Source organism: Phacochoerus africanus, chromosome 2 (genome assembly GCF_016906955.1).
Source record: "Phacochoerus africanus isolate WHEZ1 chromosome 2, ROS_Pafr_v1, whole genome shotgun sequence".
In the NCBI taxonomy this organism is placed as follows: Eukaryota; Metazoa; Chordata; class Mammalia; order Artiodactyla; family Suidae; genus Phacochoerus; species Phacochoerus africanus.
In genome coordinates this window covers 267,643,239-267,668,979 of record NC_062545.1, presented here as the reverse complement: position 1 = coordinate 267,668,979, position 25,741 = coordinate 267,643,239, and the positions used below count along the sequence as shown (strand labels likewise).

Genomic DNA, 25,741 nt, shown 5'->3' with positions numbered 1-25,741 from the left:
TTAACCCTCCTGATCGAGGCCAGGGATTGAACCTGCAACCTTATGGTTCCTAGTTGGATTTGTTTCTGCTGTGCCATGACGGAACTCCCATAAATACTATTTAATTGCTGTATGATTAACATGATATAGATGTACTGTTAACATATTTAAACATTTCCCTATCATTGGATATTTAGCTGTTTACAGATTTTTCCCATTGTAAATAATTTTATTGATTATCTTTTTGCATATGGTGCCTTTTCTGTATTTCAGAATATTTCTGTAGAGAATAAGGTCCAGGATTGAACCAGCCAATCATGCATATAGGTTTGTAGAAAATTCCTAAATATTGGAATCTCTCCATGAGTACATTTGACCTCTTACAGACAACTGCAAAGATGTCAAAGATCACATAGATGGAAGATCACTTTTCATTTAAGAAAAGTTCTGTTATGTAACAGTACGGAATAAGATGTAATTGGTCTGTTTTCATAACTATTCCGGTTTGCAAGTAGTATTAATGTAGATGCAAACATTGTCCTAGATGATAAGGATACAGCAGTGAACAAAACAAAGTCTTTGGCCTCCTGGAGCTTTCATTCTAGGAGAGTAGGATGGGGAGAAAAACAACAGATATATAAATGGATCAGTTACTTGTCAGGTGGTAATATGCACAATGCAGAAAAATAATAACTAAGCTGTAAATTATACAACAGTATATTGTGTTTGTGTTGTTTACAAAAGGGGACTTCTAACTATGTTGAAATAGTATGTATTTATTTATTTTTTAATGAATTTTATTATATTTATAGGTGTATGAAATAGTATGAATTTAAAAGAAAACCAAGAATGAGGGAAAAAGTGAATTTAGGAATAAGCCTAAAAATTCAATTTAATGATATAGGTAAAATATACTGAGAATGAGTCACTAATTTAGATTTAAGTTTTCTAGCATCTGACACAAAAAGCTTGTGAAATGTCGATATCAATATGCATTCACTGTCTATGACCTAAGAACAAATGGCTGATTCTGAGTGTTAGAGTTTTAGTATTAAGGTCAGGTGGGCATTTGCCTTGCGTAGGTTCTCAGTAAAAGGAGTAAAAGGGATAGCATGAAGCTGTGAAACCTTTTAAAGGCATCTCTGATACATTGAAAGTTTGTGGATTGTTTCTCTAGTAGCCTCATAGCAAGTTTCAATCAGTAAAATTTGGGGGAGTGGAGAGAGTGGCAAATTTTGCATTATGGCAAGATTTAGATGCTGTTTGTTCTCATAATAACCATTAACATTTTGGTATGTATTTTCCTAAGCCTTTTAAAAAAAAGAAACAAAAAACCTAACAATTCTAAAATCCAAAAAGGACAGAAAATGAAAAATACTTCCCTAAGTTTGATGCAGACTCACTTGATGAGAAAACCTAGCCTCAAATGATATAGGTCTGTTTGTAGTCTTTATTATTCCATTTAGTGTGAATATTTTATGTTTCTTTGCACAACATGGGTAGCACCTGAGAACCCACTGGGGATTTGGAAAAAATATGGAAAATGTATTATAAAGCTTTCTGAACTTTGAACCATTATGAGTTCAAAATATTCTGGCACCAAGGGTTTCAGATAAGGAATGGTGGGAAGTACATACTGTATATACAAAATGTATGTTTCAGTTAGCATCATGTTTTTCTTGTTCATCTAAAAATGTGAGTTTTTTTTTTTAATAGTTACCACAAGGATTTCTTTCATTTTTAGTGATGGTCTAATATTTTATTATCATCAGTCTAGCATCATCAATTTGGATTTAGATGCCTTCAGTTTTTTTTTTTTTTTTTTTTTGAGAGTTGCAATGTTTATTTCAGGTTCTGAGCTTTGCATGTTTTTGAACTAGTTTGATATATCTTTTAAGATACATTCTAGAGATAGAATTACTAGGTCAAGAAGAAAGCACATTTGAATGATCTATTAATTCATTAAACTTATGTTAGGATTCCTATTATAGGTCAGCCATATATTGCCAAATTGCCATCCATAAAGGTTATATCACATTATAGATTCTGTTTATAAATGAGTTTTGGAGAGTGTTTTATATCCAACATGTAATTTTTTTTTTTTTTTTTTTTTGCTTTTTAGGGCCTCCCTCGTGGCATATGGAAGTTCCCAGGCTAGGGGTCAAATTGGAGCTATAGCTGCCAGCTTACACCACAGCCATAGCATTGCTGAATCCAAGCCATGTCTGTGACCTACACCACAGCTCACGGCAGCACTGGATCTCTGACCCAATGAGCGAGACCAGGGATTTAATCCTCATCCTTATGGATACTAGTTGGATTCATTTATGCTGCGCCACAACAGGAATTCCCCCAACATGTATTTTTGAAAGAGGAGCCCATTGAAGAAAAGTCCTTGCATCCCCTATTCAGTAGCTTCATGTAGAGGGTAGAGGTCTGTACCTGTTAAGAACAGAGGAAAAAGAAATCCATTCCTGCCTGAGGAGCCTGGCCGCCCTGCCGCAGGTACCCTAAAATGATGGAGATTAGTGGCTAGGCTAAGCTTCCCTTTCTTCCTCCAGTCTTTTTTCTGGCCAGACCCTCACAAAGGATACTTTTAAGGACGTAATCAACCATATTCCATGAAAAGAATCTTAGTCATTGTGGGGAAAAGATTAGCTGAAGGGGACAAGGGGTTAAGCCCCTGAGAGACTCTCTATCATATAGAAGCTGGGACTATGAGTTTCTTCTGAGTGGAGAGCCATGGCTTAAGGTGTGTTACATCTTTTCTTTTCCTTTCTTTCTTTCTTTCTTTTTTTTTTTTTTTTTGGTCTTTTTGTCTTTTTAGGGCCACACCCCACGCATATGGAGGTTCCCAGGCTAGGGGTCCAATTGGAACTGTAGCCACTGGCCTACGCCAGAGCCACAGCGACGCAGGATCCAAGCCATGTCTGTGACCTACACCACAGCTCAGATTCTTAACCCATTGAGCGAGGCCAGGGATCAAACCCCTGTCCTCATGGATGCTAGTTGAGTTCGCTGACTGCTGAGCCAGGATGGAATCTCTGTGTTTCATGTTTTCACTCTTGGCCTCTCATCTTTGAGGGTATCAACTTTCTCAGCCTCGAGCCCCATCTAGGAGAAAATGGGCATGGTTACCCTGGATTTTCCATTCACATTTTTTTTTTCCAGAAATCATTTTGTGATTTTTTTCCACTCAGTTGATGTGTTTATTAGGTTTGATTTGTTTGCTAGATATTGAAAACTCTCATTTTCTTTAGTATGCCAGTCTTTTTGGCATCAAGATTGATTCCAAGTGAACTAGTTCTAGAGGTCTGAAAACTCTGTACTTTCTTCTTTTTTTCCTTTTTAGGACTGCACCTGCAGCATGTGGATATTCCCGGGTCTAGGGTTCCATTTGGAGCTGCAGCTGCCAGCCTATGACCACACCCACAGCAACACAGGATCTGAGCTGCCTCTGCGACCTACGCCACAGCTCACGGCAACGCCATGTCCTTAACCCACTGAGCAAGGCCAGGGATCGAACCCGCATCCTCGTGGATCCTAGTTGGGTTCTTAACCCCCTGAGCCACAGCAGGAACTCCCATACACTTTTCTTTTTACTTCTGTAGCTTACGTTAGTTAATAACCTTAGAATAAGTGTTTATAGAAAAATGACTTACTTTGAAATTTTTTGTTAGATGTGCTGCATTGCAAGTACACTTGGAATATCCTTGGAGATTATCCATCCATTATATAAACTGTTTATAAAAGTATTGAAGTATGCTGCTACATAACAAGTGAATCTGATATGTGAGAAAAGGGCAGAGAGAAGTGGGCATAAATAATTCACATTAGACTGTTTTAACTGTATTAAATTGGGAAAGCTGCATGCCTTTAGTTTTTATTGGAGTAAACAAATAAGTTTTCTTTGGGGTTCTTGGTTTTTGACTTGCAGCCTGTGTTGACTTGCAGCTGGTGTTAACCTCAGACTGATAACTGTTCTTTGAGAGTTGAGATTTCTCAGGGAGAGCATATTTGCAGGACTCAGGCATTTCTTTACAAATCTTGGCAAGGATGTAACCAAATGATGTTAGTGTACTTAGTGTGAAGTACTACCTGAGTACTTTTAGAACTTAAGATGTTAAAGAAGTGTTCCTGGCCTTACTCACAATGAACGCAAGGAATTTATTTCCAGTTTGAAATGTTCAGCAGATTGTCAGGTTCTCCATATGAATTGGGTGAATTAATTTCAAGTTCTGTCAGTATAGAATTCTACATACACCCATTTTTTTGTTTAGAGTAATACTATTTTATTTATATTGACAAAATCTTTTATACAGGATGCCATTGTTTATAAAGACTAGTGTCTGGCTTCTTATTTTCATAGCTACCCATAACAGTTTTTTGAGACACCTATTAAATATAGTTGTGATTATAATGAAATATGCCATTGCTTTTACACTCCAGCAATTTAAAACATTGATCAACCACTGTAACAAATGCAAGGATCTTTAGGAACCTAGCTCTATATCTTCTCATATAAACCTTTAAATCAGTAAGTGACAATGCAGTGTCAGCCTGTTCAAAAGAGGCTTATAAAAGTGCTAGTGAACGTATTTTTTTACAAACATCTAAAAAGCAGTTTAACCTGGAAGGAGAAGTTAAAAGGTGGGCAAACATACATATACAAACTGTTCTGAAAACTGTATTTTTAAAAAGATGAGAAATTCTAGGCATGAATGGGTATATAAGAAGAATGAACATTGGGGAAAACTGTAAAGTCATCAAGCCTTGAGAGGCAGGGATGGAGATACAAACATGATCTTGTTCCTGGCTCACTTAGTAGTAGAAAAACCTAGAGACTGAATCTTTTCTTTCAAGACTCAGTTAAGGTGTAAGTTGAAAGCCAGAGAGATGGCTAATAAAAGCTTCAGATGTCATTAGCAGGCAGGTTGGCTCCAAGGGTAAAGAAACTTCTTGAGTTCCTTTTTGTGCTAATTTCCCCTATTGGATTGAGTCATAGAATTTAGAGGTCAGTTGATGAGTCTTCCTATTTTGCAGATTGGATAATTGAAGACCAGAGGAGGAATAAAGGGGTTAGGCCATCATGTCCTTTTCCTTTGTACTTTTCACAGTGTGCTATTTTACTTTCCCTACCACCTCAGTGGTGGAACTTGACTCTAGGGTTTCTCTGCTTCTCATCTACAAATTAAATGAACCCAGAGTAGCCTCAGGTTTATATTTCTGTCATTCTTTATTTATTTTTATTTTTGTTTTCCCAGGCTAGGGGTGGATTCAGAGCTACAGCTTCCAGCCTTCGCCATAGCCAGTGCAGCGCAGGATCTGAGCCACGTCTGTGCACAGCTCATGGCAGTGCTGGATCCTCAACCCACTGAGCAAGACCAGGGATCAAACCCATAACCTCATGGTTATTAGTCGGATTTGTTTCTGCTGTGCCACCACAGGCACTCCCCATCCTTTATTTATTTAATGATTTTATTTTTTCCATTATAGTTGGCTTACAGTGTTTTGTCAGTTTTCTACTATACAGCAAAGTGACCCAGTCTCTCTTTCTCTCACGCACACACACACATATTCTTTTTTCTCACATTATCCTCCATCATGCTCTACCACAAGTGACTAGGTATAGTTCCCAGTGCTACACAGCAGGATCTCATTGCTTTAACATTCCAAATGCAATAGTTTACATCTATTAATCCCAAACTCCCAGTCCATCCCACTCCCCCCCCCCCGACCCCCACAACCAAAAATCTGTTTTCCAAGTCCATGAGTTTCTTTTCTGTGGAAAGGTTTATTTCTGCCATATATTAGATTCCAGGTATAAGTGATAGCATATGGTTCTCTTTCTAACTTACTTCATTCTGTGAGAGTCTCTAGTTCCATCCATGTTGCTGCAAACAGCATTATTTTTTTCCTTTTTGTGGCTCAGTAGCATTCCATTGTGTATATATACCACATCTTCTTAATCCATTCATCTGTTAATGGACGTTTAGGTTGTTTCCATGTCTTGGCTATTGTGAATAGTGCTGCAATGAACATACAGGTGTATGTGTCTATTTCAAGCAACGTTTTTCTCCTTTGTTCCTTTCTTTTTTTGGTTGGATGATTTCCGCTTATTTTATGCTTGTGTACTTTTCTTTTTAGTTTTTGTGAATGTAATGTTTGGTTGTTCTGTTTTTTAAGCAAGTTAACCTTATGTCTGCTTGCTTTAGCCTGATAGTCTTATAAGCTCAAACACACTATTAGAAAGAAAAGAGTCTAGATTTTCTTGCTTTCCTTCCCCATATTCTATGTTTTTGAAATCTTTTTTTAACATCTTCATGTGTGTCCTTTTGCTGTTCCTTATGTTTATCGTCACTTTTACAATAGGTTTTCGTAAAATAGGTTTTTGTTCCATTTTAGATCTGTATACTGGCTTATTTAAGTGATTGCTTTCCAATCGTAGTTTCCTCCATCCTGTTTCTTCTTACTTTTTTTTTTTTATTTAGAGAAGTCCTTTCAGTATTTCTTTTAGAAAGGGTTTAGTATTGCTGTACTCTTTTAGCTCCTGTTTGTTGGAGAAATTCTTTATTTCCCCTTCTTTTTTAAATGATATCTTTGTTGGGTAGAGTATTCTAGGCTACAGATTTTTCCCTTTTAGAACTTTGAATATATCTTGCCTGGCCTGTGGTGTTTCTGTAGAGAAATCAGCTGATAGATAGCCTTATGTGGGTTCCCTTATGATTAACACTCTGTGCTTCTCTTGCTGCCTTTAGAATCCTCTCTTTTAACTTTTGCCATTTTTATTATAATATATCTTGGTGTGGGCCTGTTTGGGTTCAACTTGTTTTGGGCCCTCTGTGCTTCCTATATCTTGATATCTGTTTTCTTTAGGCTTGGAAAACTTTCAGCCATAATTTCTTCAAATATATTTTCAATCCCCTTTTCTTGTTCTTCTCCTTCTGAAACTCCTATTATGCATAGATTGGGCTGCTTTATATTATCCCATAGATCTCCTATTGCTTTCATGTTTTTTTTTCCCTTTGGTTTTTTTGTCTGCTCTCCTGATTGGGTGATTTCCATTATTCTATCTTCCAAGTCACTAATTTGTTGCTCTGCATTTTTCATTCCACTCCTTGGGGCCTTTTGCTCAGTTTGCATCCCTGCAAATGAATTTTTTAATTTTTCCACATTCCTCCTATATTTTCTAGTTCCTTTCTAAAGTAATCATATTATTGTTCATATCTGCTCTTAATTCCTTGATATTCACCCTTATTCCCTTCAGTATTTTCCCTGTCTCCTTTTTGAACTCTGTGTCTATTAGACTGCACAGGTTTGCTTCATTGTTTCCTCTTTCAGGTGAATTCCCCTGTTCTTTTAACTGGGAATGATTCCTGAGCTCCTTCATTTTGCTTATATTTTTATTTTTTGTGAGTGTAGGGAAACCAAACTATAGTCTTGGAGGCCTATTTCTATGCAAGAGCACCCCTTTGTATTTTGTAGGAGGTTCTCTTTATTTTTGGTGTGGGAGTTTGGATATTTGCTCTCTCTCTCTTCCGTGTGATCAGGCTTTCATCCCTAGGGTGCTGAGTGTTTCCAGGGGAGAAGGAGGCAATGGGTAGGGCTAGTAGTCAGTGCCTAGTTGCTGGGATCTTGACAGTAGCAAGGACCTGCAGGAAGGTGGCACAAGCTACTCCCTAGTTGCAGGGCCCTGGGAAGTGGTATTGAGCAGATTCTGGCAGATTTAGGCGGTGCCTGGAGCATTTGGCAGTGGCATTGGCAATGGCAGTGTGCGTGAGTTCCCAGGGGAATGAGAACAACAATGGGTGGTGTTCAGGTGCAGTGCCCTCCTCTGTGGTGCCCTCTGAGGTGATTGGGGCCACGAGTGTTGCCTGTTCATGGACCCCTAGTGGTGGCAGGCCATGCCCATCTCTGGCGTCAGAGATAACTAGTGGTTTGCCATTGCCACCTGTAGTCCATGCAAGAGGCACCCTGTCCCACTTAGCCCACACAGGAGGTGCTGTAATAGCTGCTCCTAGTTGTAGGGTCCTGGGAAGTGACAGCGAGCATGTGTGGGTGCTGCCCGGAGCGTTTGGCAGTGGCGGCAGCAGTGCAGGTGTGTTCCCATGGGAGTGGGAGCAACAACGAGTGGGGCTCAGTTGCAGATTCCTTTTCTCTCTCTCTCTTTTTTTTTACCCAGTTATATGGAGGGTTTTTTGTTCTTTTTGGAGGTTTAAGTTCTTCTGCCAGTTTTCAGTAGATGTTCTGTGCAAATCATTCTATACATAGATGTGGTCTTTTGATGTGTTTGTGGGGGAAGGTTACTCCTCCACCATCTTGATCAATCAGACTTCAAAGATGTGATCCATAAGAAAAAAAAATTGATAAATTTCAATTCATCAAAGCTAACAGCCTTTGCATTGGGAAAGAGCCCAGTGTCTGGACTCAATGAGGTTCAGGTTCTTTATGCCTCTGTGCAGAAGGAACTCAGAAAGAGACAAAGTGATTGACAAGGAGATTAAGATAGGATACTTGTGAGAGATGCACGTGGGGAGGCAAGGAGGCTCTGCTACGGTTTTGACCCATCCTTTATTTAAACCTAATTAGTCTGAGGAGGCTTCCCCCTATTTTCCATGGTGACGCTATGGGATATAAAACTTGTTTAAGCAAGGATTTGCAGATTTAGCACCATCCTCCTCTTCCTGCAGGGTGTTTCGTGGATTCAGATGTTGTGGGTTTGGAACTGTTGTTCTCAATATTTCATCTGTTTTCTGTGGTGTCTGGTGTTTGAGTAAAATTGAATTGTACTTTGTACAGGTACTGCAAGCAATGGGATACCCAACGGGCTTTGATGCAGATATTGAATGTATGAGTTCTGATGAAAAATCAGATAATGAAGGCAAAAATGAAACAGTGTCTTCAAATTCAAGCAATAATACTGGAAATTCTACAACTGAAACCTCCAGTACCTTAGAGGTAAAATTATGTATTTTTTTCCCCCTTAGAAAGTAATGTATGTTCATCGTTGAATATTTGAGAGATATGGAGAAGTATAAATGAGAAAAGCAAAAACGTATACAAAAATGTTTGTATTTCAGAGGCAGCCGTTATTAATATTTTGGTTTATTTCTATCTAGCCTTTTTTCTACAAGTATTTTTATGAAGGCAGTCATATTTTCATACAGTTTCCTTTCTTGTATTTTTCACTTAACTCTAAAAATAATCTGTAAACATAACCGTACACTGCACAATACATGAAGTACCTTAATTTGTTTTGTCTTTTTAGGGTCGCACCCACAGCACATGGAGGTTCCCAGGCTAGGGGTCAAATTGGAGCTGTAGCTGCTGGATCTGAAGCCACATCTGTGACCTACACCACACCTCACAGCAACGCCGGATCCTTAATGCATTGCGCAAGGCCAGGGATAGAATCTGCGTCCTCATGGATGCTAGTCAGATTCATTTCTGCTGAAGGATGACGGGAACTCTGTGTGTCCCTTAATTTAACTAGCATTTCTCTTTCTTTGATCATGGGAGTTGCTTCTAGCATTTCACAGTTATATTTATTTATGTCTTTTTGCCTTTCTTGAGCTGCTCCCATGGCATATGGAGGTTTCCAGGCTGTGGTCTGATCAGAGCTGTAGCCACCGGCCTACGCCAGGGCCACAGCAACGTGGGATAGAAGCCGCATCTGCGACCCACACCACAGCTCATGGCAATGCCGGATCCTTAACCCACTGAGCAAGGCCACAGATCGAACCCGAAACCTCATGGTTCCCAGTCGGATTCGTTAACCACTGCGCCACGAAGGGAACTCCTAGCATTTCACAATTATAATATCAAGAGTGTCAGAGTTCCTGTTGTGGCTTAGTGGTTAATGATCCGACTAGGAACCGTGGGGTTGTGGGTTCGATCCCTGGCCTTACTCAGCGGGTTGGGGATCTGGTGTTGCCGTGAGCTGTGGTGTAGGTCGCAGACGCGGCTCAGATCCTGCGTTGCTGTGGCTCTGGCGTAGGCCAGCGGCTACAGCTCTGATTCAACCCCTAGCCTGGGAACCTCCATATGCCGAGGGAGCAGCCTAAGAAAATGGCAAAAAGACAAAAAAAAAAAAGGAGTGTCAACAATAACTGAAGAGTGAAAGGCAAAAAGGTCTAATGGGGGAAATTTAAGGTTATTTGAAGTTTGTGCTAAGCTGTGGAGGGTCAGTGGGGTCATCATTGAGTTGGTCCAGCCATGAGGAGAGCTTAGCCCAATCTAGTATATTCTTTAGACTGTTAAGTCCTGAACTGTGACTTACTGTCACAGATAATGGAATGGAATAAAAATTCAAGTACCGAGTTTACACAGCTTATTTGGGAGTCCATGGGGCCCTTATTTGCATTTTGCATCAGGAAAATTGTCTTTAAAGTAACAGCAAGAGCTTATATTGAATTTACAAAAATTGGTCCTTTGTAAGAGTGAGTATTTATCAAGGACTTAGTGGACTATACAGTTTTTCCATCTGTAAACCCCTTTAGTACCTGCTTAGTGCTAGATGCTGCAGAAATTGTGTCCAGAGCCTTAAGATGCTCTCAGGATAGGAAGGCTAAAGACATGTGCATAACCAATTATAAGGTAATGTGATATGCACTGTGATTGCAAAATGAATATAACAGTGTGAAATCTCAAAGGAGGACAGGATTATAAAATGTACACACATGTAAAATCAAAGGGAATAAAATGTGAGTTTGAGTTAATGAGTAGGATTTTTCTATGTAGGGAGGAGGTGGAAAGAAGGCATTATGGCCAAGGAATAGGAGGTGTAGAAGTTGTGAAAGTAAATGTTGGAGAAGTACCAGCTGGGCCAGTATGGAGGGGACTGATGGGGGCCAAGGCCTGTGAAAGCCATGCCTGCCTCCTCCTGTGATATTGTGGAGGATAGAGGACATGGCACCTGGCTTCGGAGAGAACTGGTCATTCATAAATGGTAATCACAGGCAGGGCATGATGTTTTGCTAGCAGTGTTATAAATACTAAAAGAAAAAGAGCTAGTTAATTATGATGCTCAGATTGTTAAGTTCAAAGTGAATTAGTAAAGGTGAGAGCAGTGTAGGCTGAACTAATAGCAGTTATGAGAGTATACCATTACCTTTTAAAGATGGAGACCTGAAATTTGCCTTGAAATTTAAAAAATGTGGATTATAGAAACACAAGGAGTGATGTTTATTGCAAAAGACCCAGGAATGTTTATTAAACTTGTCTTTAAAAATTGTCCAGTGTTTCACTTTTATAGCATCAAGTACTTATTAGATCAGCATAAGAGTACCTTAAGAGAATCCTGCTGCCCCTTAAGTTTATATACATTAAAATTCTGCTATACATAGTAATTCATTTTTTTTCAGCATTTCTTGAGCATTACTGTTGCAGAATTATAGACATGATTTCTAACCTCAAAAAGTGCTCAATCTTTGGGTCTTTCTAAAATTATAGTTTTGTGGTATTGTGGTTTGTTTTTGGTGCTAGCCTCTCTCTTCATTTGTGTCTTCACACTCTTACATGAATTACTTCTCTTCCTCACCTCTAGTCTTACATGTCAGTTCTTTCTACCACTCGTAGATCCTAGTCTAATCTTGAATTCCCCCATATTTTAATCTTTCAACCGGCTCCCCATTGTCCACGATAAAGTTGAAGCTCATTTGCAACATTTGAAGGCCTTTATGATTTGGTTCCATCAAGGGTGTTTCTAATCAGGTCCTGCCTTCCTCTCCCCACTCCTTTTTATAGCCAAATGGAACTTCTTGCCACTTCCCAAACAAACGTTCTGTCCATCTCTTGGGCCTTTGTGTGGTTCTTTCTTCTGTCCAGAATGCCCTTATCCTTCATTTCCTCCTTTTAAGGTCATGTTTGCATGTCATTTCCAGGAAAACTATCCTGTTTTCCCTAGAAATGATTCCTTGTACTGTTTCCATAACATACATCTGCTCTATAATATATATTGTTTTACAGGGATTATATCACTTCTACATTCTAGCTCCTTCAGGGCAAGGATTGACTGCTTTTATTATTTTTAAATTTCCGAAGTCCTAATCTGTATCTTACTGCTTTTACTGTAGGTACTCTTAAATCTCCTTAGAGAGACTGAGAAGTGTGTAGGCATATTTTCTTTTCCATCTCCCACATTCAAAGTTATTTTTTCCTAATTCTAAAGATGAAAAATAGTGAGTGCTTGGGTGTCATATGTATCTCAACTATTCTATCCATGTTGTTAGTCATTTACAGTATTTTTCTTAGATAATGAAACCCCAAATCAGATCCTGGAGTGCCATGTGATGGCAAGGCTACACTGCTCTTGACTTTGGTTCTATTGAGGCCGCCCTGCTTCAAAGACAGGCTGGCCCATGACTTACTGTGATGTTTACTGCTAGTGGAATTTCTGTACCTTTAAAGATATTTTGTCATTCATATAGAGAAGTGATCATGTGTCCTAGTCCCTAAATGCTTTAAAGTACAATTTTTGAGCCTTTTTTTCTGAAGAGATACAGTATAATTATATTAGTAAAAAAAAAACTAATACTCTAAAACTTTACTTGATTGAACCTCCTTTTAGGTAAGAACTCAGGGCCCTATCCTCACAGCAAGTGGCAAAAATCCCGTAATGGAGCTCAATGAAAAAAGAAGAGGTCTTAAGTATGAACTCATCTCGGAGACTGGTGGAAGCCATGACAAACGCTTTGTAATGGAGGTGTGTACCTAGATACGGGCCAACCTTATTTTTACCCTCAAAGACATAGGAAATCCTCAGCTTAGGCAAAAAGTTTTAGACTGCATGAATTTTTGTGGCACTGTTTGACTTTGGGTGTTTTCTGTGTTGTGATACATTTAAAGTAAAACTACATAGAGGAGTGGCCTGGGATAATTGTGGTGTTTTGTGCTTGGTTTTTAGGTGGAAGTAGATGGACAGAAATTCAGAGGTGCAGGTCCAAATAAGAAAGTGGCAAAGGCAAGTGCAGCTTTAGCTGCCCTGGAGAAGCTGTTTTCTGGACCCAATGCAGCAAATAATAAGAAAAAGAAGATTATCCCTCAGGTATGAGCTAAGCATTAAACCTTTGAAAGATAATACCAGAATTAAATTTCTTTTCCTGTCTTTGTTCGACTTCAGCTTTTTCTGAAGTTACTTCTTTTTCTTCTATTTGGCAACATTTTCTTTGGATTTGTTCCTGAATAATAGAAATGTGATTAGTGTTTCACTGTCCTGTGGCCATTGTAGGCAAATTATATAAAAAAAGAGACCACTAGCATTATTTGAGGGTTTTAGGTCACTCTTGATGAGGTGGAGTGTTGAAGAGTTGGAACTTTAATGGGATACTAGCATTTATAGTTTAGGGAAGCTGCCAGGAGTATTTGGGGCTTACTCTCATCAGAGTCTGCAGATGCTCCTCCGTTCATTTCTAGTTTTGTCCTTGTGTGTTATTTATTTTGGGTTTTCCTTTGAGGGCAGCACAGTAGAATTGGACCCTGTGTTGTTTCTGTTTGTTACCGAAATTGGGACTATCAGAGCTGCTGAAGGCCCAGAGTTGTAGCATGGATTGAAGTAAGGAAAGTTGGCCTCTTAATTGTGTGCTTTTGGTTAACTACTTCTTCCATCTATTCATTTACATTTGCAAAAATATTTTCTAGTCTTACACCACGTATATGATTGTGAAGGAAAAAGAGATACGTAACCAAGTCTAAGACATATTCTTTCCCTCGTGGAGAGTACAGGTGTAATAATGTTGGAATAGATTATATGATAGGAAAAAATCAGGTAAAAATGTTTAGACTGATAGCAGGAAGCTTAGATTATTTAAGATTCTGTGTTAAACAGCAGATACAATGTCCATTATAAGAGGGTAGGGTCTCATTTTATAGATGAGAAAACACAATTTGAACACATTAAGATACTGCTTGTAGTATCTTACCTAATTGATGGTAAAGGCTCCCTTTGAAACCTGGTTCTTCTCCTTCCAAAGACCATGGGCATTCTACTATTTCAATTTATACCCATTTTAGAAATTTGTGTTCATTTGAACTTCTTGCATTTACTATAGTAAACACTGCTTGAATTCTAGGATTCAAAATATAAACAAAATAACTTTTTCTAAGAGGAAATGCAAGTGTTCAGATTGCAGTGATACACATGTAGAGAGAGGATACATGGATTTTCTTTTCCTAAAATCTTCTAGAGTATGTCCTAAATTAGTAGATAATTGTTACCTTGTTTGTTTTGGTGTGTTTTTCATAGGTTACATCTTGTATTTGGTCAGTTAATTTCAGTGTTTAAAAAGCCTATGTACAGGTACTTATTAGGTAGTTAGGTTTGGTTCTAGGAGATGTGATCTCAATTTGTGTGGAGTCACTGTGCTGCTGCCAGATTATTGCTTCCTGACTACATTTGACTAAGCTGTGTTTAAAAAAAAGTCTGCATGAAGTTCACTCATTTTTAGAAATTTTCCATACTTAAAAGCTATAATACTCACGTGTTCAGTGTGCTTAACAGCCAAGAAGCAGTCTATTTTGGATGTGTGGGTTGCATTTTTTTTCAGCCAAAAATAAAATGGCTGTCCTCTGTGCACAGTACATTCAACCTTGAGACTCTCTTCCACCCAGTCACACTAGCCGGTAGAGGCCCTCCTAGGTGGAAAAAAGATGATGATTTTTTAACAAGAGATAAAAGTGTATGTGCTCTAACTGTTTAAGCTGACATGTTGAATTTATCATACAATGATTTTGAGGCTCTGTACCTCCTTCCCTGCAGCTTGGTTATAGCAGGGAATATTGGTAGTTTCTTAAGCTTGAGCTTTTGTTGCATCTCTATATTAAAAAATAAATATCATATTTAATTTAATACTAGGTATTTTCAGAGTTCCTGCTGTGGCACAGTGAGTTAAGAATCTGACTGTAATGTGTAAGGTCACTGTAGAGGTGTGGGTTCAATTCCCAGCCTGGTGCAGTGGGTTAAAGGATCTGGCTTTGCCACAGCTGCAGTGTAGATTGTAGTTGTGGTTCAGATTCAGTCCCTTGGCCCGGAACTTCCTTAGGCTGGTGGTGTGGCCGTAAAATTAAAAGTAAAAAACAAAAAGCCCTTAGATATTTTATTAAAATTTAAGTTTTGGAAAGGGATGTTTTTAGCGGCCATATGTACTGTTGTTATGCTTTGTCTTACCTATTCCACTTTTCAGAGTTTTAAAGTATTTTCTCAGTTGCTGTTTCTACTCTGAAGTAAGGAAAACAAAGTGGGTATCATAATCCTTATATTATAATTAGGGGGGCGATGCACATAGAGATCTTGCAGCTTCACTGGAGTCCCATGGCGTTTTAGAGCAAGAGGGATTCATACATAAGCACGCATGCCTGCACACACACACAGCAGAATTGCCTGATCTTTCTCAGATCTCAGTTACTTAGAGCAGAAATTGGCATCCATATCTTTGGTCTTCCTGTCTCAGTTCCTTTTTTTTTTTTTTTAAAAACAAAACAAAACCCTCATTCAGGTTCACAGCTAATTTTAGGTGGTTAGTTGTGGTATTTTTTTAGGAGGGGGAGAATTCAGTGGATTTTCAACCTTGGTATCAAGTGTTTATAATTACTTTAGTCCTAAAATGATTTTGGATATAATTTGCTGAAATTTTTGTGTAGAAAATGAACTCTTTCTAGGTAACCCTCAAGTGGAAAGAAGAACTTATTTTCATACTTCTTTGTGCTAGCATATTCTCTGGAACAACTCTGTAAGGTAGATGACATTTCCATTTTACAGATGATAAATTGAAGGTTCAAAGTCATAGACAACTCGTGTCATGTACAGTGTCAAGTTTCTCATAGAGGTTGTACATTACAGAGTTGATGCAATGATCTTATTTCTCTCAGTAATGAAATATGTTATTTTTAACAGGCAAAGGGTATTGTGAATACAGCTGTGTCTGCAGCAGTCCAAGCTGTTCGGGGCAGAGGAAGAGGAGCTCTGACAAGGGGAGCTTTTGTTGGGGCCACAGCTGCTCCTGGCTACATAGCTCCAGGTACACATAGTACAAACCTGTGAGATGCTTGCCTCATTTTCTGGGCCAGAGTTCCAAGAACAGCCTCTCCTTGATTTGCCAGGGATATATAGGGTCTCTGAAAACAGAATATGGGCATAGGGTGGGTGTGCACAGAAATTCAAAAGAAGAGAATCTGCAGAAGCTACAAGTATTCTTCTGGAACCTGCTGAGAGACTAGAGGCCTTTTGGAGGGAGGTGACAGATGAGGAATTTTGCACTTGGTTGAGGGGATATATTTTGACAATGACCAAGTTCAGAGATATTTCACAGATGGGGTGGTTTGGATATCTGAGCAGCGTGTATTCGGTAGGGACATAGATGAGAGAGTGGGTGTAGCAGGTGAGAAATACAGCTGATAAGAGGCTACTTAATTGGAGTGAAGCCTGGCAATGTTAGCATTTCTTTAACTCATGTTAGGGAATCATCAAGGGCTAAAGAAATATAGAAAGAGAAAAGGGGGAACTTACTTATCCCGGCTTAGTATATATACCAGGTGCTTCCATGTACATGATTTCACTTAATGGTTTTTAATCTTCACAATATTTCCTTAAGTAGAAATTATTTCCATTTTCCAGGTGAGAAAACTAAGCTAGCTCAGTGTGAGACATCTCGTAAATAGCAGAGCAAGGATTTGAATATAGGTGTTTGTAGTTCCAAAGTTTGTATTCTTTCTATCTCACCATGTGGCTTGAGGAAGATGGGGAAAGATGCCCTCTCTCTCCCTTCTGTTCTGACCCTTAGGTCATTTTAGCAGTAGCTGTACAGCCGTTTGGTTAAAAATAAAGTTCTCTATAATATTTCAAGTATGGAATTTTGAACTCGACAAGTAAACCACTTGTAGTTATTGATCAAGATGAAATTGTCATAAAGATTGGGTCTTATTGAGTCTTTTTTTTGTGTGTAACACTCTCAAGAAGTTCACTTAGGTTGTGGAGTTTTTTCCGAGGAAAGAATTAGGATAAGCTGTTTGGAAAGTTCTGTGGATGATGTGCCTTTGGAATAATGCTTCTAGAAGTTGATCACAGCAGGAGTATAGCTCAGAACTGTGTCATGTAGGCTGTCCTTGCTCATGCAAATCTCCTGCAGTATATGGTCTGAAGGTGAGACATTCTAATAGAATGTTGATGATTATAGACTGAGATGCTGTGATGAAGGAGAGGGCTTGGTGCTATGAGGAAACGTAACAGAGAAACCTGGTCTAGTCTGTTGGGGCCTCAAAGACTTCCCTGAAGAAGTGACACTTGACGTGAGCTTTGAAGAACGAGTAGGAGTTAACTTGGAGAAGAGTGGCACACACAGAGGGAGTAGCGTGTCAGTGCCCTGGGGTGCTGGTGGGAGGGAAGTTAGGAGGAGGCCCCCTGGCTCTGGTGTGGAGGGCTGCTCCATCCCAGGCCTGGAGGCCTAGTGCAGCGGGAAGTCATGCGAAGGGTTCTTTCTAAGAGAAGTGATGAGATCAGTCTTTATTTGTAAAGATGGCTCTCTATAGTGAGGAATAGACAGAAGTGGGTATGACAGGACAAGTTAGAAGGTTTTTATAAACTCAGAACCCAGACAAGAGGCAGTGGAGGTTCCTCCAGTGGGTGTAGGGAAGCAAATGGGTGGCAAAAGTTAACAGATTAAAGGAGAACTTCAGAAGCAAAATTGATGGATTTAATGTGGAGAATGAAAAAGAGGGGGGTTTCAAGTGTCCCCCCCAGAATCTCTAGCTAGAAGTGGAGACAGAGGACACTGAAAGATAGCAGGAGGGGGACAATGGAAGGAGGAGGTTGGTTACAGTTTGATAGAATTTGTGTGTCCAGCATTGAGACATTTCTATGCATTTCACTATTTCCTTGGAAATTTAGTATTTTTTACCTAATGTCTTATTTAATGGAAGCAACTTTCATTAAACAATAGTAGGCAGGTTATTGAGGTGAACTCTCCTGCCTTTGGTGACATGATCATCCAGTTGTATCCAGCTGCTGCGTCTTGGTATGTTTTCCTCACTCTCAAGTGGTCAATAGCCATTGGCTAATGGTCATTGTGAGAGGAATTCTGTTGTCTGACTCTGCTCTGTAGTAGCTTCTCTCCTTCTTCGTTGTATTGACCTTGGTGAAAGGCCTGTCTCCTGAAGCTTTTAAAAAAGAAGTTGTTTTTTAGCCTAAGGAAGTTTCAGATTAGGTCAGTTTAGATTGTGAATAGGTTATATGCCATTTGCAGAATATATTTTGTGCAGAGGGACTGTAATAACTATTTTACATATATTATTTAATTACTCTTGTCTGCCATCAGTTACTACAGAAGGCTCAGACAGGTTAACTAGGAAGTGCAATTCAAAGTTACCTTGCTAGGAATTTTCACTGTGGTGCAGTGGATTAAGAATCCAAAAAAAAAAAAAAATGGAGTTCCCGTCGTGGCGCAGTGGTTAACGAATCCGACTAGGAACCATGATGTTGCGGGTTTGATCCCTGGCCTTGCTCAGTGGGTTAACCATCCGACGTTGCCGTGAGCTGTGGTGTAGGTCACAGACAGGGCTTGGATCCCGTGTTGCTGTGGCTCTGGCGTAGGCCGGCGGCTGCAGCTCCAATTTGACCCCTAGCCTGGGAATCTCCATGTGCCGCGGGAGCGGCCCAAGAAATGGCAAAAAGACAAAAAAAAAAAAAAAAAAAAAGAATCCAACTGCAGTGGCTTTGGTTGCCGTGGAGATGTGTGTTGGATCTCTGACCCGGTGCAGTGGGTTAAAGGATCTGGTGTTGCAGCACCTGGGGCATAGGTCAAAGCTGTGGCTTGGATTCAGTCCCTGGCCCAGGAATTTCCATATGCTCTGGGTGAGGGTATTAAAAGAAAAACCAAAACCCCCCAAAAAAAGTCACCTTGCTAATGGGAGGTGATGTCAGGGGAGTTCCCGTCGTGACTCAGCAGTACTGAACCTAACTAGGATCCACGAGGATGTGGACTCGATTCCTGGCCTCACTCAGTGGGTTAAGGATGTACTGTTGCTGTGAGCTGTGCTGTAGTTCACAGACGTGGCTCGGATCCTGCATCGCTGTGGCTGTGGCTGGAAGCTGTAGCTTCGGTTTGATCCCTAGCCTGGGTACTTCCATATGCTGCATGTGGCCCTAAAAAGAACCCACCTCAAAAAAAAGGTGAAGTCAGGCTGAGAACCACAGTGGCCATCTTAGTAGTTGTAGTTACATCTCTTTAGGGAGGTTTTGGTAAAACCTTTAAAACTACAGCCTTAGCTACCCAGCTGCCCTTTCCTGGAATAGATTTGATATATAGCCTTCTTTTTTAGGGATTAATTTCTCTCTTGGCCTGTGATACTTTTCCTACTGATTATGTCCTGCTGCTCTTGATGGGCACTAAAAGACTAAGTTTTACTACCCCCAGTTTTATATGGTGTTAAGTATGGAATAAAAAGTGAAAAATTTTCTCTCTTAGGGAAAGGATCAATTAGTTCCTAAAAGCATTTTACTTGTCTAATGAACATTTGAGTGTTTAGTGTTAAACAAGAGCTTTGGAACTGGGCATTCACAGATGACTAAGACATAGCGTCTGTCCCAGTGAATGCTTGGGGTCACGTGGGGTAGGAACAGACACTTGAGGAAGCACCGTGTAGTATGATGCAAGCTGTGACATGGGGTGGGCAAAGGAGTGGACAGCAAGCCTGAGGGACTTTATAGAGGAGGTAGTATCTAAAGGATGAGTGCAGTTGGTCTTTTAGAGATGAAGAAGAAAAAATCATTCCGACAGTAGAATGGTTATAGAAAAAGTAAAAATAAATAAAAAATAAATAATAAATAAAAAAGTAAAGTAAAAATGCTTGATTTGTTTTGGGTTCACTGGCAAGGGCCCATCTAGATTTTGTGCCCTTGTTCTCTTTTAGAAACCAGAAGAGTTTCTAGAGATTTACCCAAGTGATTTAGTATTTTTTTTTGTCTTTTGTCTTTGTTGTTGTTGTTGTTGTTGTTGTTGTTGTCGCTGCTATTTCTTGGGCCGCTCCCGCGGCATATGGAGGTTCCCAGGCTAGGGGTGGAATCGGAGCTGTAGCCACCGGCCTACGCCAGAGCCACAGCAACGCGGGATCCGAGCCGCGTCTGCAACCTACACCACAGCTCACGGCAACGCTGGATCGTTAACCCACTGAGCAAGGGCAGGGACCGAACCCACAACCTCATGGTTCCTAGTCGGATTCGTTAACCACTGCGCCACGACGGGAACTCCTGATTTAGTATTTATATTTTTAAAAGTCATTTTACTGAACTGTTAGATTGTCCTTTCTGTTAACGTAGTGTTTCTAATGCCTCCAACACTATAAAGTAGCTTGGAAGATCTCCCATTTTACAGATGAACTTGGCAGCTCAGAAGTTAAATATCTAGGGGCATGTAAGAAACTAGAGCGAGAACTAATTGGTTCAAAAACTTTTGTGTTCTTTGTACTTGTTTTTAGTGACAATATGAGCCTTTTGCATAGGCACCAGATATTAATGTCAGTTTTGCCAGCGTTTACTGAGAGACCCTGTGCTGGGGCCCTGGATTCAGATATTAAGACATGGATCTCACTCTATTTAATGCCTGATCTGTGGGCCCTCTAGTGTCATATGAGGCTTCGGCCTGCTCTGTTACTGCTTTCTGCAAAGAGACTTACTAATTTCTATTTTCCAACTTTGAGAAATTGGTAATTTGAGTGGTTCTCAGTATTCTTTTGTTGAGCAAATTATATTTAATGAGTGGTGACTGTATGCCAGACATTCTGCTGGGTTCAAGTGATGCAAAGATGTAAGAGTCTTGAGTCTCTGCCATTCTAGCGGGGAACACAGATGAGGAGTCAGTAATGATAATACAGTGTGGGAAGTGTAGTGAAACAAGATATTCTGGTAGGTCCGGGGGGGCCTGGTGAGGCCACAGTAAAAAGCTTCCATTTTACACAGACATGGAGGGGTTGGTAGATTAGGGCTGTCCTGGAAAGGACTCTCATTCGGCCAACATTCAGAAGAAGTTCTTAGGGCCCAAGGTGCCGGGCCAGGTGGTAACTTGTGAATGGGCCAGTGCTGACTGCCCCCTGTCCTGGACTGATGGGCTTTCTTCTTCTTTGCACCAGGCTATGGAACACCCTATGGTTACAGCACAGCTGCCCCTGCCTATGGTATGTACACCATCTTTCTGATTTCTCCTCTTAGCCACTCTGTCACAGCATCCAAAGCACAGTTTGTTTCTAGGGTTTCTTTAAATGAATTGGAGGATCTCAGACCTATTCATTCTAGTGACCCAACTTAAATTCCCTTCAAAAATGCCACAACCTTGTGGTTCTTGATTTGGTTGGAGTTGCTCTTCTCTCTGCTTTGCCTGATTGAGGGACTGCTTGTTCTAATTGCCTGTTTCTGACCATATTGAATTTAAATATTTTAAGTAGTTCTTCTTACAGCCAACTTACACTCCATTCAAAGGCTACTGAAGGGCCATCCCCAGTTTCTAGCTTAGCTGCTTGCTGGTTATATAGCTACATTTACGTTTCTGGTTTGAAACGGTGTGAACTGCAGGTGATTTGAGTTAGGGATAGGAAGTGCTCACTTCAAATTTGTGGCTGGCTGTCATCCTTTTCCATGAATTTTGCTCTAGAGGTGGAGTAAACAGGTCCTAGAGTGACGAGGGTGTGTCACCAGCAGTGTTACTGAAGTGTGTACTGCAGAGAGATGATATAGTACAAGTGAGGAAATCAGCAGTAGTTCATCTGTCCCTACTGTCTTTAGAGCAGTAGCTGTAAAAATAAAAAATAAAGGCAAATGCAGAAATGAACCTCAGTGGCCCTTTGGATAACTTTTGAATGAGGTTTATGTGGCAATGGAGGCAATAGGTTTGGAGTCAGTGATATGCTGTCTTAGACATTTTTCCTAACTCGGGTGCTACACGGGATAGAATCAGCCATCTCTAGGAGGTTTGTCCATGAGAGAAAAAGAGAGCATGTGTGTGTGCATGTGCGTGTGCATACAGGCAAGAGAACATGTGTGAGTACGAGAGTGTGCATGTGCACACAGGAGTGTGTTGCACCACTGTGACCCCAGGCTGGGTGTGCACACACTCAGAAGGGAAGGACCTTGACTGTATTGCTACTGGTGGCGTTCATCCTCCACACAAGCCTGAGACCTTTCATTATGCTTTTTCTCTTCATGCATCAGCTTTTCCATTTTTGTTTGGATGAAAATTATGGGTCTTTAAGACACTGCTACATTGAAGCTTCATCTGATTTCACAACGGTAGAAATAAGTAGAAAGTGGACAGTTTGACCACTTTCCCCATTAAGATAGTTTATGTCCTGGCAAGATGTGGAGAAGCTAGAAGGCTCATGCATTTGGGATGAGTTTTCGCTAAGGCGGAGTGTGGAGTGTGGAGTCTCTTCCTTCCCGAATGTCCCTCTGGCACACTCAGGTTTGGGCAGGGCCTCCCCTTAGTCCCCCATGTCCTTAGATAGGGGTGATGAGGAACTGGGGATCAGTCAAGAACATGCCTCATGTAGAATTTCTTCTAGATGCAAAGCTCTCCAGCTCCTTTTGATTTGGCCATTTGCTTTTACCGTTCAGCCAACTGGATATCCTGACCACCTCATCCTTCCTGTGGATTCAGTCTGGTCAGTTTATCCAAATACATTTTGACTCACTAGACCCATCATAACATGACTTGGGTGAGAGCCCAAGCGTCTGCCTCGTAGGGCAGGTCCTTAAGTCTCTGTCTTCCTTTCAGACATGGCGAGTCCCATGTTCTGTTGTTGAGGTTTGCTAGAGCTTAATTTTTCCGGTAAAATCCTGTGTATCTAGGCTGTAAGCTACATTCGCATTTTTTCTTCAATCTTTTTTTTTCTCTTGTTCTTCCCTTTCCTCTAACATTATACTTTCACCTTGCGGCCTCTGAGCCCCCTCTTCAGAAGGCTCCTCTCTTCCATGTGCCATATAACTGACTTCCAAAGCTGGTGAAATTTAATGCCCCCATTTTTCACATAAAAGATTTGGTTTTTCAATGTTACTGTGATGCCAATCTACTAAAACGATGCTTTATTTTGGCTGTAAGGTAAATATGTCTTTTGGCCTTTGTAAAGCTGTTGCATGTGGGGTAATTTCCCTCTGATCATCTGGTGCTCTCGAATACCTGCTGTTGCTGCTTTGTGATTTCTCCATAGGTTAAATATTAGAATAGAAATAAGGAGCATATTTCAAATCATGCTTGAGTATGCAGAAGTTTGCGAGGCCACAAGAACTCATTAATTACAAAATTAAGAAAGTAATTAATCTTTCCAGATTTGCCATGCCAATATTGGCAATAGCCATTAAGATAAACATCTGGTCACGACTCCAGTTGGAACTGTTGTTCTGTGGAGCCAAGGCCTGCGCAGAAAGCTGTGCCGTGAATCTTGACAATCCCTGTTTCTCCTATAATATGTGATGTGCCAAATTGAGAGTCACTTTAGAATTTTAATCAATAGCATTGCTTTTGAGCAGCTCACTCAAATGAAATCACTTTGTGAATGTCATTCTTCCTATGATGCAGCCATCTTAATTTTGAATGGAAAATATTATCAAAATATTAAGAGTAATTTAAAGATTGTGGGCCTCTTCCAAAATGGTACATGTTAACTGACTAATCTGGAAAAGGTTAATGATAATTACTGTAAGATTTTTTTTTTCCTGAAATTTTTATTGGATTATTAAACTTATTTGGAGTCCTCTCCATTTTTTTTTTTTCCCCTCTGTAGGTTTACCCAAGAGAATGGTTCTGTTACCTGTTATGAAATTCCCAACATATCCTGTTCCCCACTACTCATTCTTTTAGCAAATGACAGAAGCTAATTCCTATTGAACAACAACAGTACATTCAGAATGTTAGAGAAAAAGCCTTTTTATCCTGCTTTCTTTGAACACATACTTGATCAAAATTATTTGTAAAAGAACATCTTTCCTACTTTTTGATTTTAACAAATGCAAATTTAGTTCTCTAAAACTTGAAAACAAACAACAAAAGAAACTAGTTCTGTGAAACGGTACCTCATTTCCGGAAAATAACTTATACCAGCCCTTCTGTTCTAGGGAAGTAAGTCTAGCAGTTCAAAGTTTAAGAGGAGTATCAGATTATGTAAAATTAAATTTGTGAAGGATGTATAGAGTCTCACACACTGATCACAAATAAACTGCTTTGTTGTAACACAGAGTACTGCCTGGTTCCTGACGCAGTCACTGATGCTAAGCTGAGGGATATGTGTTTGCCCCAGGGCACTTTAATTCGGGCTGTAGTTATTTTTTTTAACACAATAGAAACTTTTCATTTAAACTTTAACTTTGTAAATATTGAAGTGTGTAATTAAAGCCAATAAAATATGGGTTTGAATATTGTTTTAGCTTATTATTTTTGATATGTTTTGGTATCAAATTATAAATTGAAAACTAATAATAACTTTGCCCTAGAAACCCATTCATTTGTGAGCAAACTGATAAAACAAAGCCAAGGCGCTTGTTAGTTAGAGCCAGTCTCCTTACTCTGTAAGCCCTTTGTACTCCTGCCGTACAAGGGCGTCCCTGTGATAAAGGTATATATTCTGTTATCTGAGCATTGCTTCTTAAAATGATGGCACTACCCAGAGATGGGGAAGGAGGAATGTGATTATTTTAGTTTCCGAATTTCCAAGTTTTAAAAAGTAATAAATTAATCGGTCAATCACCCTCTCTTGTTCTTGTGGCCTTCTTCACTCTGTAAGATATTGTGTTCACTCCCTGGCTTTTTTCATGCAGATAGATCCTCTTCAATTAAATCAGAATCTAAAGCAGCAACAGGGTCCCCATAAAAACTTGCTCTTCGATTGTCCCAGTTCTTGTTGAGTGCTGCTGTGAAAAGTGACAGGTTTCAGCCATGGGTCAGCATTTATTTTTAAGACACCTGACTAAGCTGGTGAAAAATGATCAGTTAGTAACATTGTTCTGTTCTGTAAAGGGTACAGACCTAAGTCTTCCACTTGCATTCTCACCTTGTTTGGAGAGCCGATGATGTTACTAGAAGGTAATGGTTTCATTAAGGTACTCACCCCCATGAAGGCAACAGTGTGGTCCCATGTTGATATTTACCAGTCGCTGTGTCCTAGAAATGTACGTTTTTAGTATTCCTCTTGTTTCTTCAGTTCGGCCTTTTTTTTTCTTTTTTGGAATTGAACAGTGCCCATTGTTGATAATGGGCTTCACCAAATACGGCATATTTATGTACCGGATTTCTCTGGGACCACTAAAATGAGATGAAATGGTCGGTTTAAAACATATGTTAGCATTCCTTCTCAGATACGGATATGTTTACCTCATGTCATGTTTGTTACTTTTGCTCCTTGACCTTTTGTCTTTATTAGTGGTGGGTGATACTTTAATAAAACCTCATCACTTGCTGGAAGCAGCTGTGAATTTACCATTCTCATCCTGTGCATTAGTGGCTAGATGTACACAAGAGGGCCCATTTCAGCTGGGAGTTTTCATGTTTCATTGATTCATTTGCTGACCTATGGATGAAACAGAGCCATCACTGAGAAGAAAAAGCATGGCTGGTAGTGTCCAGTTTTTATTAATTAAATATTTACAATAGTCCTCTTTGTTTGTGGAATACTATTAATTGGCAGCTGCACCTGTATTGTTACTTGAAATTGATTGTCAAATTTGCATTCCAAGTTGGAATCTCTCTGGAGATTGCTCTTTAGAAAATTCTTTTGAAGTAGCTGACTCAGCTTC

General features: G+C 39.9%; 1 protein-coding gene across 2 annotated transcripts in view; it reads left to right on the top strand.

Annotated features, from left to right (window-relative positions):
* The window catches only part of STRBP (spermatid perinuclear RNA binding protein), a 161,234-nt gene that overhangs the window by 122,884 nt on the left and 12,609 nt on the right, over positions 1-25,741 (top strand). The window contains exons 13-18 of one of the 2 annotated variants that reach the window (XM_047768353.1): positions 8,779-8,937; positions 12,548-12,682; positions 12,884-13,024; positions 15,869-15,992; positions 21,094-21,138; positions 23,737-24,696. In XM_047768353.1, the coding sequence (XP_047624309.1) occupies positions 8,779-8,937; positions 12,548-12,682; positions 12,884-13,024; positions 15,869-15,992; positions 21,094-21,138; positions 23,737-23,813 (681 nt within the window). In that variant the 3' untranslated portion in view covers positions 23,814-24,696. Of the gene's footprint in view, positions 1-8,778; positions 8,938-12,547; positions 12,683-12,883; positions 13,025-15,868; positions 15,993-21,093; positions 21,139-23,736; positions 24,697-25,741 lie in introns of those variants that run through there. The other variant, XM_047768354.1, reaches the window with a different exon arrangement.